General features: G+C 39.4%; 1 protein-coding gene across 1 annotated transcript in view; it reads right to left on the bottom strand.

Annotated features, from left to right (window-relative positions):
- LOC117529122 (3'-5' RNA helicase YTHDC2) overlaps window positions 1-20,312 on the bottom strand; it is a 143,088-nt gene that overhangs the window by 27,242 nt on the left and 95,534 nt on the right. The window contains exons 16-20 of the mRNA XM_034191822.1: window positions 16,588-16,675; window positions 14,721-14,801; window positions 12,417-12,499; window positions 12,105-12,210; window positions 3,003-3,122 (exon numbers count right to left, since the gene is read on the bottom strand). Coding sequence (XP_034047713.1) covers window positions 3,003-3,122; window positions 12,105-12,210; window positions 12,417-12,499; window positions 14,721-14,801; window positions 16,588-16,675 — 478 coding nt within the window. The remainder of the gene's footprint in view (window positions 1-3,002; window positions 3,123-12,104; window positions 12,211-12,416; window positions 12,500-14,720; window positions 14,802-16,587; window positions 16,676-20,312) is intronic.

The following is a 20,312-nucleotide window of genomic DNA, read 5'->3' as shown; positions in this document are numbered from 1 at the left end:
GCTTATGGTTGGCATAGGGGTGACATTCCTGTGAATCTTCACATGGTAATGGTGACAACAAAAAGAATGTTTCAGATTAGCACAAGCAGTTTAAAAAACGTCATGCAGAAAACTAAAGAAGCACGTGGAAGGTACACATCTGAACACTCCCAGAATTTTGCATTGGAATTAACAACACTGTTCCATGTCTGGAGGTTTGTTTTTTGAAGGCTCATTTTTTTTAACAGCAACATCACAAACAGTATCATTCCCAATGCATACTTCACTATAAATAATCTGCATAAATTCATATATCTTCAAACAGTTCACTTTTTACTTAATTTAACATGATTAATTGACATGTTTTATCAAGATCAACATTTAACCTTTTGCAAAATTGAATTCCATTTTGTAATAAGGCTGGAAATAAGTCCCTTCAGCTGCTCTTTTGTTTTTCCAATCAGGTTCGCTGGCCGCTGTTGAACTGGCACAGGTTTTATGCCAGATGCCCTTACAAACACAATTCCACATTACATGGAGAAATGTGGCAGGGATGGGGTTTGAACTGGGAAACTTCTGCACTGAAATCAAGCAGACTAACCACTTGGCCACCACCCCTGTAACATAAAATGTGGAAAAAGTGCTGCATACTTTCCAGATACACTATACTTCAACGTATGCATCAATGATGAACCTTTCACTGCTACATGATGAGAACATATAGGCAGTATTTTAAAATAAATATTACTTCCCCCTTTGTATGAAAGTTTACACAAACGTCACAGCAACAGTCAATCTGCAAAATGTACTTCACAATAGTTATCAATGGTGCAACGGTGAACTTTATTATTCAATACTAATATTTTGTGATGTTCAGCGAGGCTGAACTCAAAGATCTAACACATTTTCCATATACACAAAAGACCTATTTCTCTCAAATATTGTTCACAAATCTGTCTAAATCTGTGTTGGTTTGAACTCCTCCTTTGCTGAGATAATCCATCCCACCTCACAGGTGTGGCATATCAAGATGCTGATTAGACAGCATGATTAATGCACAGGTGTGCCTCAGGCTGGCCACAATAAAAGGCCACTCTGAAATGTGCAGTTGAAATTTGGGGGGGGGGGGGGGGGGGGGTCTGGTGTGACTACCATTTGCTCCACGCAGTGCAACACATCTTTGCATAAAGTTGATCAGCAGCCAGATGCCATCAAATGTGAGTATTTGCCAACTCAAGTCAGTTATGATGATGAACTCCAGTCAGGTCGAGACCTCGATGAGGATGACAAGCATGCAGATGAGCTTCCCTGAGATGGTTTCTGACTGTTTGTGCAGAAATTCTTTGGTTCTGCAAACCGACTGTTGCAGCAGCTGTCCATGTGGCTGGTCCCAGACGATCTTTGAGATGAACATGCAGATGCCGCTTCCTCAAAACTTGCAACATCTGTGGCATGGTGCTGTGTGATAAAACTCAACATTTTAGAGTGGTCTTTTACTGTGGTCAGCCTAAGGCACACCTGCACAAAAATCATGCTGTCCAATGCATCTTGTTATGTCACACCTGTGAGGTGGGATGGATTATCTCGGCAAAGGAGAAGTGCTTATTAACAGATTTAGACAGATTTGTCAAAAATGTTTTAGATCTCTGAGTTCAGCTCATGAAAAATGGGAGCAAAAACAAAGGTGTTGCATTTATATTTCTGTTCATTATATTTGATTGGCTGGTCCTAGGACTTATATTTGAAGCAAATTATGTCTTTAAAATAACTGCATCATCCATGGCCACAAGATGGTCATGTCTACAAGTGACAAGCTACGTCTGTATATTGATGTGAATGAGGTAATATCTGATACACATTCTGGCATTGCAGTCAGAATGGTCCCCACTTCTGATCAGCCCCCCTGCCTTCACTGCTCATACGTCATTTCGGAGCGTCAGCAGCGATTTACCAATTATCACCTTGTTTCTGCTTAAAACTGCATTCCACTCACCATTTATCTCAGCAACAGATATCTGAAGCTTGTGAACAAGTATTTCCACATAAATTCAGCATTATTGCATGATAAAAGATGGGGGACTGATCAGAGCATGACACCAGCGTGTGTGAAAATGACTGAGTCGGACTCTCTACCGATCAAAGGGAATAATGTTATTATTAACCATCAGATGACAAAGTAAAACCTCTTAAATCATTCTAAAGTTAGTTTTAAGCAGAAACGAGGCGATAATCTGGGGGGTGTAATGTACCATTAAGACGGATGCCAACTACCATAAAACGAGAAGATGATGAACATGATAATGATCTGAATGGGGAGAATGTGCTGGGTCTTAGAGAACTGAGATTAATAAAAAATGCTCTCAAACTGAAAGACCACACTCTTTAATAAAGACAAGAAATAACCATTCAATCTTGAATAAAGACACTAAATAACCATACAATCTTGAAAGCTGAAAGTAATTGTGTTTATACTACTAGGTACTTTGTAGGACTTGTAACAAGGACAGCGAGGCTAAGGTACAGCTAATAATGTTTAAAAAAAAGTAGTTATTTATTTTTAAAAAATGCACTGGGTGATTTAAACTTGCACATTTAGCTCTGTTTTGATGTTTCCATCTGTTCAATGGTAACAAGAAGCAGTTTACTCTCGACTTCTCAGTGCCTCGTACTATAACCTTAATCAGCCTCTTAGCATCTGCTTGTAAGAATGTCACGTGTGTTATAAATAAATAATGTGCAGATTAAATTAATTTTGTTTCTTGTGAAATATTTGCATATAAAGGTGACTTATAGTTCATTGCAACATTTTATTCATTTATGTTTATTTTTCATGATGCATTTTTGGACAGATGCGACTAATACTACAGTGCAACATATAGTCCTGAAAATATGGCAGATTAACTGGCATTTGATTCAAACCTTGTGATAAATGACAACCCAATCCATCAATTCAACTGTGGTTGTTCAGCTGGGTATGTTATGGGTCATCAGAAATAACTGTAGCAGTTTATGGAGCTTATTACCTTCAGCATCTGTATAGCATTCTTGACTGCATGTGCAGGAGGTGGCTGTGGCGCTTTGGATAAGAATTCAGCAACCGAAGAGGTGGAGGGAGCCAGCAGTTTGGTCTGGAGACACACGTCCTGAAACAGGAAACATCAGATATGACAATATCTGCCAAGTCAGAAGAGAGCGGAATGCTCGGTGGTTCGTAATCCTGACAACACTGTTGCGAAAATTTTCATTACTCTAGGCTTAGCACTGTATTTTAATGTACAGGACACATGTTGTTGTAGTGAAAACATAATAACAAACAAACAAACAAAAAAGATAAATTTTGATGGCCTGACCAGCCTCTGATTGGCCCATTCTACTTTAGTGTAGCAATGGAGCCCGGAATCAAACATGGCCTGTTTTTTGTGATCCCACGTTTTTGTTTTGAGATAGACAAGAAACACTTTCCAATCCTCACACGTCAGTAGAAAGGTGCGTCAGCTTTCAGAGTGCCAGTCCCAAGCCCAGATAAATGAGTAGGGCTGTGTCAGCAACAGCATTCAACATTCATTTTGCCAAACTAAACATGCAGATCACAAACTGAATTTCTATACCAAATCAGGAGAGGCCCGGGTCAACAACAACTACCATCAGTACTGTTATCCAGCAGAGTGCTGGTAAAAGATATGCTGCTGCTGGGTGATGAAAGGAGAGAGAGTTTCTGGAGGCAGCGGGAGGTGTAGTCAGAACTTTAAATGGTGGCTGCATGACTGGTACAGGTACCGTATATGATGATTGAGAGGCAAAAGATAGACATAAGACAAAATCAAAGTGGCTGGAAAGTAAAGCCAGGAGGACTGGAGGTGGGTTCATACTGTTCTACCGTGGTGTGGATGTGAGGAGAAACAGTGTAATCTATATTATAATAGCCAAGTGGCCTCTGTGTGCACCTGTGTGTCTGTGTGTGTGTATGGCTTCGATCATGCAAAAACTGGGCAGAGTTGACATTTGTTGTTTGGAGTGCTTGTATTTTGGGTCAAGGATGAATGCTGCAAAAATGGAAAGTTGATAGGACAAATATTTTGGGAGAAATTAGCAATTTTAGCTAACCAATAAACAATGGATGCTGTGCTATAATGCACCATGGTAGTTCGGGGTTTTGAGGTTTAAAATGTTATTGTGGTTTATGTTAGTTTAACAGTGTTGTTGATTTATTGTGTTATTGTAGCTCAACTGGTTTAGTCAGTTTAGATAAGTGTTATGTTGCTGTCGCCATGAGTGACTTAAGTTTCATGTTGGTACCATGAGTGAAATGTATAGTGGTTTTAACGTCTTCAGCCACTGCCTTTGTTGTGAAATTAAAACCACCTGCTTACAACAACTGTGCGTCCATACGTGCAACTTTGATCAGGGACAAACAGAGCACAGTTGACATTTGCTGTTTGGTATTATGTATTTTGTGTCAAGGATGAACAGCGCAAAAACAGAACTCTGATAGGACTAATAATTTTGGAGAAGCTATAAATATTAGCTAACACTGCTAATTATATTTTAGACTAACGTGCCTTTCCAGCAGGTGACAGTAAGTCATCTTTATATTAAAAGTGTGAGTGTAAGTGCATGCAATTGTAAATATGTTAAAAAGACATGGATGACACAAGAACGTGACAACACTTATTTCCATTGTGGTTCATTTAAAATCAAATGACAAAATACAAGTTATAATAAAATAAAAATAATAATAATAATAATAGTGTGTATATGACAAAAACGACCTAAACAATTTCTAAATACATTAAGACAGCAAATTAACATTAAAAATTACATAATTAATAGGAAATAAAAGGGTTGAGTTTCTCTTCTAAAAATTGTTGAGGTCTAAAGCCCTGGTCCCACCGAATAATGAATGATGAATAATGAGCCACGTAGCATGTTTTTTTTTTTATATGAGTGGAGTTATTCAACGCGGTTGAGAATAGTGGCTCTGAGAGGTTCTCAGAGGCAGATTATTCGGCTAACGAGGCTCATCTCTGAGCATGGCGCAAATTTCAAGAAGTTCAAAATTTAACAACAGCGTGGGGCAGTTTGTGTACGAGGTACTACGAGGACAAACAAGGATTTTAGGGGCATGTTTGTAGTGAGGACGAGGCTGTTAAAAGCCCATCATCTGAGCACCTGGCGACTACGAGGACAGGACAGGCTATTTTGGCTCCGCCCTTTCACTTCATAGTCACAATCCCACATGCTTTGTGCGTTGGACGCTGTATATAAAATAATTACTCTGTAGCAGATTAATCACTTTCTGTCACAGTTTGGCAGTTGAAAACACCTCTAAACCCTTCTGGAATCACAGAGGACTGTTTCATCTGGACCTTTTTTTCCTCTCTGTCTCGTGCACTGACGTGAAGAACATATTTGGGACAGCCTAAAAGGTCATTATTTGTAATGTTTATTTTGTCATGGTTTGGTAAAACAGTTGCATGTTCATTCCTTCTTTATACGGAACTGTAAAAGTATGTTTATGACAGATTTAACATCTTGTTATAATGGATCAGTTGAGCTCCGTTGTGTACGCACTGGTGCAATGACTCGCACTCAATTTGAGCATTTACGCAGAATGCGAGCACGCAAAAGAGCAATCTTCCAGACAATAACGGACAAACACAAAGTTAAAAGTTGGATCACCGGGGTCAAAATGAAGACGAGCATTTACGTAGAATGTGAGTGAGCAAAAGAATGATTTCGCAGACAATAACGGATAAACACAAAGTTAAAAGTTGGATCATCGGTGTTAAAATGAAGACGAGCATTTATGCAGAATGCCAGCGCCCAAAGGAGTGATTTCACAGACAACAACGGACGAACACAAAGTTCAAAGTTGGATCACCGGTGTCAAAATGAAGATGAGCATTTACACAGAATGTAAGCGCAAAAAAGAGCAATTTTGCAAACAATAACGGACGAACACAAAGATAAAAGTTGGATCACTGGTGTCAAAATGACTAAGCCACGGAAGAAATAAAGCCAGCGAAAAGAAGCGTAGAGGCGACTGTCAGGAAACCATGATTCGGTTCAAGCTGCTCTGGTTATGGATGAGTTTTGTGTTTGTGGATCCACACAGTTGCAGGTGTATATAATTAAAGTGGCCAACTTATTGCGGTGTCTTTTTTGTTGTTTTGGTTTTTTTTTGGGTCACAGACAGCTGGGTGAACAGGTAGAACTGCTGGATTTAATGACTCTAGAACACAGGACGGAAACATTCCCAGTTGGCAGTTTCGCGTCAACTATCAGCTATCGGAGCTGCGTCAGTCACAGTCAGTCAGAGCTGCGTGTCGTCAGAGCGAGCTGCAAAAAGTTTGTACCTGAGTTTTCAGAGGTGGTGTTTGTAGTTGCCATCTGCCACGCCGGTGTTTGCCAACCCGGACAGTGGGAATACCACCTCAACCGGCAACTTAGCCCCGCTACTGGACAGCAACAACGTCCGAGGCCCGCTCAATGTGGTGAATTCACTGAGGCCGCGCGCTGCGTCATTAAAGCCGCGCGTCACGAGTGCCACTTCCCCGAGGCCTCGTGCAGCCACCGCGGATCCATCAGCGCGGAAACACCGAGGCCGCGCGGCACCAGTGCAGTGCAGATCCATCCCGGTGACAAACAACGCAGGCTGTTAACATCGCGATCGACAAGCTGCTCATAAGCCGACCACGGGGCCTAAGAAGGTTCTGACAGCGGAGGAAGGTGACGATATTAAAAAATCTCTGGACTTTCTATCAGAGGAGATTTCTGTTGTGAAGCAGCAACAGAAATCAATCATGGATCTGGTGGAGGAGGTGAAGGCATTACGGCTCCAGAACGCCGAGAAAGACCGGCATCTGGTGCAGCTGGAAAATAGAGTGGCTGAATTGGAGCAGTACACCAGAATTAACGACATCATCATCACAGGTCTTCACATCAAACCACGGTCCTATGCACGGGCGGTAACAGATGAGAGCGGAGGGGAGCCCAGTGAACAGGAGGTCAGCTCTGTGGAAAAACAGGTTGCCGATTTCCTCCTATCTAAAGGTATAGAAATGGATTTAAATAACATTGAAGCGTGCCACCCTCTGCCCCGGAGAAATGACGGTGATAAACGAACCGTCATCATGAGATTCATCAACAGAAAACACAAAACAGCACTGTTAAAACAAGGAAGAAAACTGAAAGGGACAAACGTATTCATCAATGAACATCTCACCAAACGGAATGCCGACATCGCCAGGAAAGCACGCTTCTTAAAGAAACAGGGAAAAATCCAGCACACATGGACTTCAAACTGTAAAATATTCATCAAACTGAACGGATCACCAGAACAAGCAAAAGTCATGGCAATAAGGAACATCGAGGAGCTGGACAAATATGAACAATAGGTATGAGGACTCAAACACATCACAGCACCATGATGCAGACTGGAGCAAACCACTCATCCACATCATCTACACCCGGAGACAAGAGAGACATAATGACTAAGGATAATGATCCGTTTATTTCTGCCGAGGAGCTCTGTCTAGATACATTTAATTATAATAACTCTGCTAACCACCCCTTCGAATCTGAAAATGATCCTGATACCTTTTTCAGTGAGAATATTGTGAGACAGTGCAAATATTTTACAGAAGAACAATTCAAAAATTATAAAATCAATGATGAAAATTTTTCAATTATACATTTCAACAGCAGAAGTCTTTCTCGTAATCTGTCCACTATTAATGATTGTTTGAAAACATCCAAAAAACGTTTTTCAGTTATTGCAATTTCAGAAACATGGTTAAATGAGGATAATAAAGATCTGGTATATCTTGATGGTTATGAATTGCTCCTGGTTAATAGGCGGACGAGAAGGGGCGGAGGCGTTGCATTGTTTGTAAGGTCAGATTATAACTGTAAACTCATTAACAACATGTCATTTACAGTGGACAACATCATGGAATGTGTTACCATAGAAATGACATCTATAAACTCCAAAAACATAGTTAGTTGCATTTACAGAGCTCCTGGGACAAATATTGACACCTTTGAAGACATTATCTTAGGAATGTACAACAAAATCAACAGAAATAAGCATTTATTTGTCTGTGGAGATTTCAATATAGATTTTTTAAACCCTCACAATCATCCACAAATTACCTCATTTATAAACACCTTGTACTGTTTAGGGCTGTTTCCAACCATCATTCATCCTAGCAGAATAACTATGGACTCAACAACTCTCATTGACGATATTTTAACTAACGTTATATCCGGTAATCTTAGTGGGGGACTACTGGTCAGTGATATCAGTGATCACTTGCCAGTTTTCTCAGTCTTTGCATTGGAGGGTTGTTGTATGTATCGAAGCAATATCAAATTCATGAGTAGAAAAGTAACACCTGAAACAATTGATAATTTAAGGGAGGATTTATCAAGTCAGAATTGGTCAGATGTTTTTGTTGATGATGTTGACAGGTCATATGATGCTTTCATTTCCATTTTTTCCAGTTTGTATAATAAACACTGTCCATTTGTTGACAAAATATATAGAAATCAATATAGCAACAAACCATGGATAACTAAGGGACTTCAGAGGGCATGTAAAAAGAAAAACGTACTATGAACTAAGGAAGCTGAAAGTAAGTATAAAACATATAAGAGTAAGTTAATCAATATCATGAGACTCAGTAAAAAAAACATATTATAATGAGTTACTTGTCAAAAATAGAAATAACATCAAAAACACATGGAACATATTAAATGAAATAGTAAAAAAGAATAGAGTAACTAGAGATTATCCTTCATTTTTTCAGAGTAACAACTACATCACGATTGATAACGACGAGTCTATTGCTGAACACTTTAATGAATACTTCGTTAATGTGGGTAAAAATCTTGCCAGTAAGATTGACTCATCAACTAATAACTTCTGGGTAAATAATTCAACGTTTAACAAATCTGTTTCAATGTTCATTGGTGGTACTCATGAAAGGGAAATACTTGATCTGGTTCATGGTTCAAAAAGTAAGAAATCGACTGATTTTAATAATTTGGATATGGCTTTATTAAAAAAAAGTTATTGATTGTATAGTAAAACCGTTCAATTATATTTGCAATATGTCACTAAGTACTGGTAAATTTCCTTCTCAAATGAAAATAGCCAAAGTAATTCCTCTGTTTAAAACTGGTGACAAACACACATTTTCTAATTATAGACCTATATCACTCCTGCCACAATTTTCCAAAATTTTGGAAAAAATATTTGCTAAAAGATTAAATGATTATTTACTGAAGCATAACATCATTTGTGAAGAACAATATGGATTCAGAAGGTCTCGAACTACATCACATGCTTTGATGGACCTTGTGGAAAGTATTGCAACTGCAATTGATAATAAACAATACACAATAGGTGTTTTTTTTTTATTTACAGAAAGCGTTTGACACAATTAACCATGGAATACTATTAAGTAAACTGCTGAAATATGGAATCAGAGGTCTGGCATATGAATGGATAGCTAGTTATTTACAAGGCAGATTTCAGTATGTTCAATTCAATAATACAAATTCTGAACTCAGGGATGTCACATGTGGAGTGCCGCAGGGCTCAGTGCTGGGTCCTTTGTTGTTTATAATCTATATAAATGATATAAGTTGGGTGTCGAGTTCACTGAGATGTGTCCTTTTTGCGGATGATACAACTGTGTTCTGTAGCGGTGAAAATCTTGAACAGCTTCTGGACATAGTGGAGAAAGAACTGGAAAAATTTAAGGTTTGGTTTGACGCTAATAAGTTGTCACTCAACCTTGGGAAAACTAAATGTATTATATTTGGAAATAAACAGGCACCCAAATGTAAAAATTTAACTATAAACAATAAGGAAATTGAGTTAGTAACAGAGAATAAATTTTTAGGTGTTATAATTGATAATAAACTTAGCTGGAAACCACATATAAATTATGTGAAATCAAAATTGTCAAAAACTATAGCCATTTTGTATAAAGCCAAAGACCTACTGCCGCAAGAAGGGTTACTTACTTTATATCATTCTCTGATGGTACCATATATGACATATTGTGTTGAGTCATGGGGAAACAACTACAAATCAAATACCAATCCAATATTCCTTTTGCAAAAACGAGCCATACGAATCATCTGCAATAAACAATATCGTGAACCAACTCATTCTCTATTTGTGTCTTTAAATTTATTAAAATTCATTGATTTGGTCGATTACAATTCAAACTTTATTTCGAGCGAAAAACCAAGCCTTACCGAGACATGTCCAGAGTCTGTTCCGATTGAGGGAATCCAGATATAGTTTAAGAGGTTGTGCAATTTTTATGAAACCACCAGTAAGAACAAATGTAAAGGGTTTTTGTGTGTCTGTGGTTGGGGTGAGGAAATGGAACAAATGTTCAACAGAGGTTAGAATGAGTAGTACCTTAGTGAGATTTAAGAAACTACTCAAAAAGAACATTATGTCTAAGTATCATAAAGAAGCAAATATAATTTGATTTATATGGAATGTTCAATTTATAAGTGGGACTTATTGTATATTTGAATGTGTGGGTATGTATATGCGTATGTAGATATATAGATATGGGTAGGTGTATATGTATATGTATATAAGTGACTGTGTATATGTATGTATATATTTATGTTTGTAAAGTATATACATATGTATATAGGTATATGTGGCACAGCCCAAGCAGAGGGTCACCCCAAGAGCCTGGTCTGCTTGAGGTTTCTTCCTTATAGGGAGTTTTTCCTCACCACAGTTGCCTAGTGCTTGCTCTGGGGGTTGGTAAGGTTAGTCCTTACTGGCGTAAAGTGCCTTGATTTGACTTTCTTATGATCTGGTACTATATAAATATAATTATAAGTGAATAGTATATTGATGTGTATGTCTGTGTGTCGACATGTAGTAGTGAATTTATATTTATATAAATATGACTGATTAGAATTGTTGGACTTGTACTAGCAGGGGTGGGCGCTAATAAGCTTTGCTTCAGCCCACACCCTTTCGGACTCACTAGTTTTGTCTGTGTTTGTTTGTGGAATTGTTCATTTTTTTCTATTTGAATATTTTGTGTGCTGAATTAAAAAAACTTTGTCACTTTGTCAAAAAAAAAAAAAAAACTTTGTCACTTTGTCAGGTGAACTGCAGCCTTACGCACAGTGCACACCGGCCGGACAGTGCAGGAGTGGCTTTTTTTGGACTGCTTTTAAAAAATGTGACAAAAAATAGACCAAACCTATGCCTAAACGTGCACCAATGTCACAATACATGGCACTACATGGATCATATGTGGCTTGACTTAGACTTAGACAACTTTATTCATCCTACCAGGGGCAATTAATTTCAGCAGCCTGCATACCGGCACATCACAAAAAAAAACATACTACATCCACATAAAATGTGCAACATATTACATCCACATACCCATACATCTACACCTTACAAGGAATTTAAAAGACGGATAGCAGAAGGAATAAAAGATTTTAACAACCTGCAGACGAATCGGCTCATATGCGACAACATGAGCCATTCGAAGTTGGACGGGGCTCAAATGACAGGTCAGTCATGGCTCATTAGAGGCTGATATCTGGCACGTGAGGTACAGAGAGGCACGGCTTCTTCATAGCAGATACGTGATACATTTATACATGGATCATTATTCGAATAATCACTGAAATTTCTAGCAAATCCATACGTGGCTCATTATTCATGGCTTTATTATTCGGTGGGACCGAGGCTTTAGGTTCTAAAAACATTCTAGACTCACACACCATTCCAACTCATTGCTTAATTTATTACCACCCTTGAAAAATGTCAGCTATCTATTCTATAAACACTACCCAATCTAGAGCCCATGGATCCCCATGGGCAACACGCTAGTAATAGAATAATTCTGGAAGAAGAGTACATTAACAGTAGGTTGGAGATGAGTGTCTGAGAGTCCAATAAGGGGGAAACTGGAAATCAAAGGCCATGTTGTGTCAACCTGTAAAAGGTAATGTTTATGAACAAGAAAATAATCTGTGGTTGATTGATTCATTTTATTTATTTATTTATATTCAGTTAACAGTGTGGATGTGCGACTGCCGAGGTTGTGTTTTTGTACCTGAAGCGGCATCCTGAGAAGTTGAGGAATTTGGAATTCCAGCATGTTGTTGAACCTGAGTCTACTGAAGAGGTGGAAGCAAATTCCTGGTCTACATCGCCCAGCTCTGTGGACATATTGTGCATTAATCACTTTTGGTACATTACATATCTCTCACACACTCAAAGTAATTAAAGTTTTTTTTAAATAATCTACTTATTAAAAAGATACTGAAATATATATGTGACAAATAACTTTCTATCCAGTTAACTGGATAAAATATGGTGAGTTATAAGACTGAGAAATTTATAATATGGATACTGCCAACATTACCGTCCCTTCCGTTGAACAGCACTAGCTTTGGAGATCCAAACGCTCTTCAACATAGAGACACGATTAAGGGTATCAAAGGATTTCTACAAGAACAAAATGCATGTATTAGGTGCATTATTGACCACACTGGTGACACTTTTACTGGGGGGTGTAACAATGAATCATGATGAAAACAGTGATTCTCATAAAGAGGTTAAGTCCCTCTTTACACAGGGACGGGGTCTGTTCAGCGGTCTGGCTGTCATAAAATCGCATCGAACACTGCATGACGCCAAGGAGGCGTCATGCAGGAGCTAACAAGGTCTTTTCTGTACCCTCTCACAAACAGCAATGGTCGCAGTGAAGTATGACGCTGCACCTAATTTCCACAGAAGCGTCGCCAAGCCCGGAAGATGCACAAATACCACACAGACTACACAAGCACACCTCACAGACCATCTCATGACCACCTTGTACACGCTCAATGATTGCAGCATGTTTTTGCCACAGCAACAGCAGATCGTCCACTGTAACAAGACCGGAACCTGTAGCACTAACTAACTAAAAACCTGCCACCATGGAACACAAATCCATGTAAATATTAAGTGAATCCTTTTTTCACATTTCCGTACATGCACATTCAGTTTGGATTATGTGTGCAGGTTTTTCCCCTCCACTGCCGTGCGCCTGACAACACCTGCCTGACACACCTTTAATATATAAGTAGGTACATTAAGTTGATTGTGGATTTACCACAGTTTTGTCCTTTTTTCATCTGCATAATCCAGAGTTTGACTCAGAACAGTGTGTGGAGCTCCAGTCAAAAGATGAAGAACAAAAGTGTGTGTTCTGAAAAGGAAAACAGTCGTGACTTTTTTCCGTCACTGCAATAGTTTAAAAAAAAAATATCTGTTTTTAGTTTTCATAGCTACCAGTTGTTTTCCAGCCTTAAAAACTCCAGTGAAAGGTGTTATTTATCCAGTGATGTCATTTATCTGAAGATTTAGCTGACGGCGCCCGTGAATGAAGCGCACAAAAGGTAAATCCAAACTGATGGCTCTCTTGCTCTCTCTCAATGTGCACGAACAGTGAGGAAATATGAGGCAAACTGCTCAAAATCCAGCATATATGCCAAAAAAAAAAAAAAAAAAACAGTAGATCCCCATGGAAATGTGACATCTGTAGTGCATTAATTCCATGTGAGGCAAGAATGTGCACAAGGGCTGCTGACCAGTTATACAGAAAGGTGATCAGCTGCAGTCTGCCATCCCTACAGGACCTGTATGCCTCCAGGGCCCTGAGGCGAGCAAGGAAGATTGTGGCTGAGCCCTCCCATGCAGGACACAAACTTTTGTCACCCTCCCCCCTGGCAGGAGGCTGACACACCAGGACCAAAACCTCAAGAGACAATAACAGCTTCTTTCCATCCGCAGGTGGAGTCAAACAATGCCAGAGACTCGCACTTACTGTGCCTCCCTCCCCCACTACCATAAAGCAAAGATTGGTCATCCCTGCACTGAAAGGTACTGTACATCTGTACTCCAATCACCTGCATTTGCACTGTCCCATTCCATTACGTTTTATGTATTAACAGTGAATACAGTTTTGAAAATTTGACTTAACTTTTTATAGAAGTGTTTTTCTTTTTCTATTGTTTACGCACCAATAACATCAGATCAAATGCACCAATAACACCAGATCAAATTCCGTACTTGGCAATAAATTTGATTCTGATTCTGAAAGGTGTTTTCGTGTCATCTATACGGCCCGGGTGTGCTTTAAGCCACACAACAGACTCACAACTGCTGCCACCCTGAGTAAAGAGGGACTAAGCAATATACTGTAATTTACACCAATCAGCCATAACACTGTGACCACCTGCCTAACATTGTGTAGGTCACCATTTTGCCACCAAAACAGCCTTGACCATCAACACAGGGACTCCACCTGACCTCAAAAGGTGTCCTGTGTTATCTGGCACCATGATGTTAGCAGGAGATCCTTTAAATCCTGTTCATTAATTTAATAAATTTCTTAAATATATTTTAAGTATTTTTATTTGTGGGATATTTGTTTAGGGTAAAGTGTACTTATCCAACTGGGACTGCACTAGTACAATCTAAAAGGAAAATGGTGTCAGAAATGTGCTCTGATTTTTATGTATAAAAATCAAGAAGTAAAATTTTCAGCTGAAGACACTTTCTCATTCAAGTGTTTGTAAAATTCTGAGTGTGCTGAATCATGAACCTATCATTTTGTACTGAGTGGACTATCGTTACACCTCTGGTTTTGAGCTTCATTCCATACACGTCCTTCAGACTATACCTCTTTGACCTTTCCTGAATCAATGACGAAGACCACATCATTGATGGTGATGCTTGTCTCGGCAATGTTCGTAGAAAGGATCTGAAACAAAAATTCACCATTTACAATCTGTCAGGACAGTGAATTTCAATCCAAAATTTTGCAAAACACAACTCGAACTGAGAACCAACACTGCTTCCAAACACAACTATAAAATAAAAACTAACAGTTCCCCGCATTTCTAGTATTAAGAAAATTAGCTCTCTTCTCTGTTATATGAATTGCACTGCAGTGACAAATACTGACTGTCTAAAATATAACAACTTTTGATTTGTTTTTGTTTGTTTTTTATTTTTAAACAAATGTTTGTTTCACTGTTCTCAGATAAATCAACATAAAAAACAGTGAAAATAATTTTGGTTTTACTTGTAACAATTTGCCATACAGTTGGAAGTATATTGTAAGGAACAACCATTTCTCATTAAGACAGAATATCTGAATGTGCTAACAAAAATGTTTTTTGCGTGGAGATGAGTAACTTGAAGCATTCGTATTTAACCATAGACACAAGACAGATAAGTCTTGTCATAGAATGTAACACTAATAATACTGCTGTTGCTACTACTACTACTACTACTACTAATAATAATATGCAAGTAACGGTCTTTATTCACAATATGGTGATTGAAAGTTCATCAAAGTCTTAACTAACAGAGTGGGTTGGCAGTAGAGATGTGCAGTGGGCTGTTCATGTTATATAGTGAAAAAATAAATCTTGTGAGACTTCGGGCCACATGTTTTTGTTCCACTTGGGGTTTTATAGGTGCAGACCAAATTTGAAAATCAGATAAGATTTAGAGGTCCCCCAGAGTGACACATTTTCCTCTCCCTCCGCTGGCAAGGCAACGTCACCCTAACGGGAGAAGACCCTGATGCTATTATTTTTGTTTTACAGGTACATGTGGTGACTTCTAATGGCAAAAAGTGGTGGTTTATTGGTCACCCAGAGGAGAACATTAATGGAATTACTGGATTACTACATTACTTTTTTGGGAAAAAATGTTGCTTTGTGGGGACCCCTAAACAATCTCCGATTACAATAAAATTTGGCACAGATCTTTTATTTCATTAGTGGAACAAGAACAACATGTGGCTCAAAAGATTTTGTAACATTTGACATTTTGGACAGGTCTAATGTGCGGATACATTTATATCTGCAGACACTGTGGATAATCCACCGGTCGAGTGGGCCAAGTGGGGGAAGAACAACAAGAACAACAAAAATACTGATTTATAGTGGGTGGTTGAAATAAATGTGAACATGTTTTAAGCTTAATTTTTCCTCATGTACTAATTTGCAGAATCACACAATACAGCCAATTCAGCCACATATGCTCAACTTTCACTGAAAAAACTGGGTGCTGGCGATGTGGCCCAGGATCAAAATCAGTCACAGAGCGTATTCTTAATATGTTAAAAATATACATAGAGATGCCTGCCACTTAAATTTGGTAACTACATTTAAAGGGGAACTATGCAACATTTTTACCTTAGTTTTACAGTTTGGGAGTAATTGTAATCGCTAAATGACTTTTTTTGGGGAGAATGGGTTCTCTCTCTTTCTCTCCCGTCTGAAAACAACTCAGACTCACAAAAAATGTGTCCAATTCCACTGCTGGATATTATTTTTCTGCATACAAAGCCATGAATTTTGGAATTGAATACCTGTAATGCTGATCAGGTGGGGACAGGTGCAGATATCTAAATCAGAGAAGTTTTGGTGTGGGTGGCTGGATTATTTTTAGCTGTGGGTTTGGATGATGCCAGAGCTGATCCGTGCATCTCCAGCTGGTTGTAAAAAGACACATGGAATAAGAAAATGGCTCACTATTTTCCTGATGCCAGGTGGTGAGTTCTTCATGGCTCTCTTCTGGTCCAGAGTCTGCATGTCCGAGTGTAAGGTGAACACCTGGCACCTGATGACGATACAGTCTATGAGAAACTTAGTTCATAATGCTAATACACAATTTCTATTAAGTGTCAAAACCAGTAACACACCAAACAACATAGTAAAAAAAAAATTGGGGGGGGGGGGGGGTTGGGTAGGTCTTAAATGCAGGAATTCAAATTAACAACTGAAATTAAGTTGACCACACAAAACATGAAATATACTGGGTTCATACAATCTGCAATGAATTAGATGTCAAAATAAATGTAAAGGTTGCTTTGGCACTTGCTTACATTTTGGCTCCGCACTCCCGCGCATTTTGTCGTGACAATGCCACCTGCTGTGTTCCCAGCTGAATGCCACACTTTGTGCCGCTGGACAATGCATATATAAAATAATTATTTCATAGCGAATTAATCATTTTCTCTCAGAGTTTGGATGTTGACAACACCTCTAATCGCTTCCAGAATCACAGAGGACTGTTTCAATTTCTCTCTCTCTCCCTCTCCCCCTCCCTCTCTCTCTTCATGACGTGGCGAACGCATAAGTTTTAGTCTAAAACAGGGATGGGCAACTTGTTCCAGAAAGGGCCAAGAGGCTGCAGGTTTTCTTTGCAGCCACTGACTCCACCAGGTGATTTCACTGATTAATATCATTTTGAGAAGATGGAATCAGTTAATCTGTGAAATCACCTGGTGGAGTCAGTGGCTGCAAAGAAAACCTGCACCCTTTTGGCCCTTTCTGGAACAAGTTGCCCACCCCTGGTCTGAAAGGTATTATTTGTAATACTTATATTGTAATAGCTTGGTAAAACAGTTGCATGCTCATTCCTTCTTATGAGTAGCTGTAAAAGTATGTTTATGATAGATTCAACCTCTCGTTATAATCAATCAGATTACTCTGACGCAATCACACGCACTCACACTCTGTTTTTTAATTGTTTGCACAATGATACGTGATGTTCACATAATTAATGCGTGACAGAGATTTTGAACATTTCAAAATTTTCTTTCCGCACTTGCACAAAGCCGCAGAGTTTCCAACGGTTTACTCTCGTGTACAGCAGATTGCGTACCACCGCGTGGATCAAATTTGTGCAAGTGTCAAGGCACCTTAAGAATCACAATGTGGGTTTTTGTTTTGTGTGTGTGTGTGTGTGTGTGTGTGTGTGTGTGTGTGTGTGTGTGTGTGTGTGTGTGTGTGTGTTGTTGTGGTCCCGTCCAGTTACGGTCCTGTCTTGGTTGGTTTTGTGTTCTGTTCCTATTTTTCACATTTTTTCCCAGCTTTTGTCTTAGTTGTTTCCTCTCTCTTTCCTCTATTGTCTGTCTCAGAAGACTTAGCCATTTCCTTCTCACAGTCTCTCCCAGCTTCCAGCTCTGATATATCTTGTTCATTTCACCCTTTTATCTTTCTTATTCTCTGCATTCTGGTTTTTCATGATCCTCAGTTCAAGTTGTGTCTGTGTTATCAGGGTTTACTCTCTTAGTTTATGTCTGTGTTCCCTCTGCTTTCTGTCTGCCTCAGCTCTTTATCGCCTGTTTCCCTCTCTGCCTCCCTCTGGTATTATCTTGGGTTCATAACATGTCCTCAGCAATTACCTGCACCTGCTATATGCCTATTTAAGCCACAGTGTTTGTTCAGCCAGTGCCGGTCCATTGTTTGAGTAATGGTGGTTGGAGTTCTGTCCTCAGGTTTTCTTGTGTCTGATGCAAGTTGTGAGTATTCAACCTGATTTTTGCAAATTGTTAATCTTACTTTGTTTTTTGTCTCTGCACCTCTGGAACACCTACCTGTGGTGAGTGTATTGTATTCCAGTGACTCTCCTTATTCAGTAGGAAGATATTTCCTCAGTGTTTCCTAATTCACTCTGGGTTTTTGAACACTTCCTTTTGTGAAAGAGACTTTGGGTTTTTGAACACTACCTTCTGTTAGGAAGAAGCAAGAAGGCTACTCCCTTGTGGAACTCACCTGAGAAGAACACTCTTGAGCTGAACTCGGATAGCTATATTCAAATAAACTATTGTTTGTGTTTATCCTGCCCCTGCCTCGGTTGTTCTACTCTTGGGGTCATTTAATCAGTCCTGTCACCCTAACCTTGACACGTTTATAAAATTATATTTGATGCAATAGACAGCAAAATCAAGAATTCAGATGGAGATCATAAACAAGACTAAACACTGACTTTTCAAGTTCTGCTCCTTAAAAATTCAAACATGAATGAAAACCTTTGAATTACAGGGGATTCTTAAATGGGATTTTTTTTAAAACATAGGTTTACTTGTTTAACAAATACACTCCTGTGTTAAAAGTTTGCTTAAGAGGAGCTGGTTAGCGTGCTTGGCTTCAGTGCAGAAGGTTCCCGGTTCAAATCCCACCCCTGCCACATTTCTCCATGTGATGTGGAATTGTGTTAGGAAGGGCATTTGGCGTAAAACTTGTGCAAATTCAACATGCAGATCCACCTCGGATCTGTGGTAGCAAACCCGATTGGAAAGAGAAGAGTGCAGCCGAAGGGATTTACTTTACAGCCTTATTCCAAAATGGATCAAAATTTTTCCCCTCAAAATTCTACACAGAATACTCCAAAATGGCAACATGAAAAAAGTTTAAGATTTTTGCAAATTTATTTAAAAAAAAAAAAAATCACATAATAGGTATTCACAGCCTTTGCCATTAAGCTCAAAATTGAGCTCAGGTGCATCCTGTTTCCACTGATCATCCTTGATATGTTTCTACAGCTTAATTGTTGTCCACCTGGGGTAAATTAAGTTGATTGGATATAATTTGCAAAGACACACACCTGTCTACATATAAGGTCCCACAGTTGACAGTGCATGTCAGAGCGCAAACCAAGCATGAAGTCAAAGTAATTGTCTGTAGACCTCAGAGACAGGGTTGTCTCAAGGCACTAATCTGGGGAAGGGTACAGAAACATTTCTGCTGCTTTGAAGGTCCCACTGAGCACAGTGGCCTCAATCATCCATAAATGGAAGACATTCAGATCCACAAGGACTCTTCCTAGAGCTGGCCGCCCGTCTAAACTGAGCAATCAGAGGAGAAGGGCCTTAGTCAGGGAGGTGACCAAGAACACAATGGTCACTCTGTCAGAGCTCCAGCATTCCTGTGGGGACAGAGGAGAATCTTCCAGAAGGACAACCATCTCTGCAGCAATCCACCAATCAGGCCTGTATGGTAGAGTGTCCAGATGGAAGTCACTCCTTAGTAAAAGGCACATGGCAGCCCAACTGGAATTTGCCAAAAGAGACCTGAAGGACTCTCAGACCATAAGAAACAAAATTCTCTGGTCTGATGAGACAAATATTGAACTTTTTGTCGTGAATGTCAGGCGACATGTTTGGAGGAATCCAGGCACCATCCCTAAGTGAAGCATGGTGGCGGCAGCATCATGGTGGTGACATGTTTTTCAGCGGCAGGAACTGGGAGACTAGTCAGGATTGAGGGAAAGATGAATGCAGCAACGTAGAGAAACTTGTGCACAGCCGCCAGGCAAACAGGGGCTCCGGCACCTGCACACTCCCCCCAGCAGATGGTGGACACAGCTGACTGACTGGAAACTGCAATCCAGCAAGGGAGGAGCGAGTCTTCGCCTTGGCTCTGGCTTTACTGCCTGTTTTGCCTATTCCGAACATGATTTCGTTCATATA

Source organism: Thalassophryne amazonica, chromosome 17 (assembly GCF_902500255.1).
Source record: "Thalassophryne amazonica chromosome 17, fThaAma1.1, whole genome shotgun sequence".
Taxonomy (NCBI): domain Eukaryota; kingdom Metazoa; phylum Chordata; class Actinopteri; order Batrachoidiformes; family Batrachoididae; genus Thalassophryne; species Thalassophryne amazonica.
Note: the sequence above shows the minus strand (reverse complement) of the source record. Positions and strands in the feature narration are given on the sequence as shown.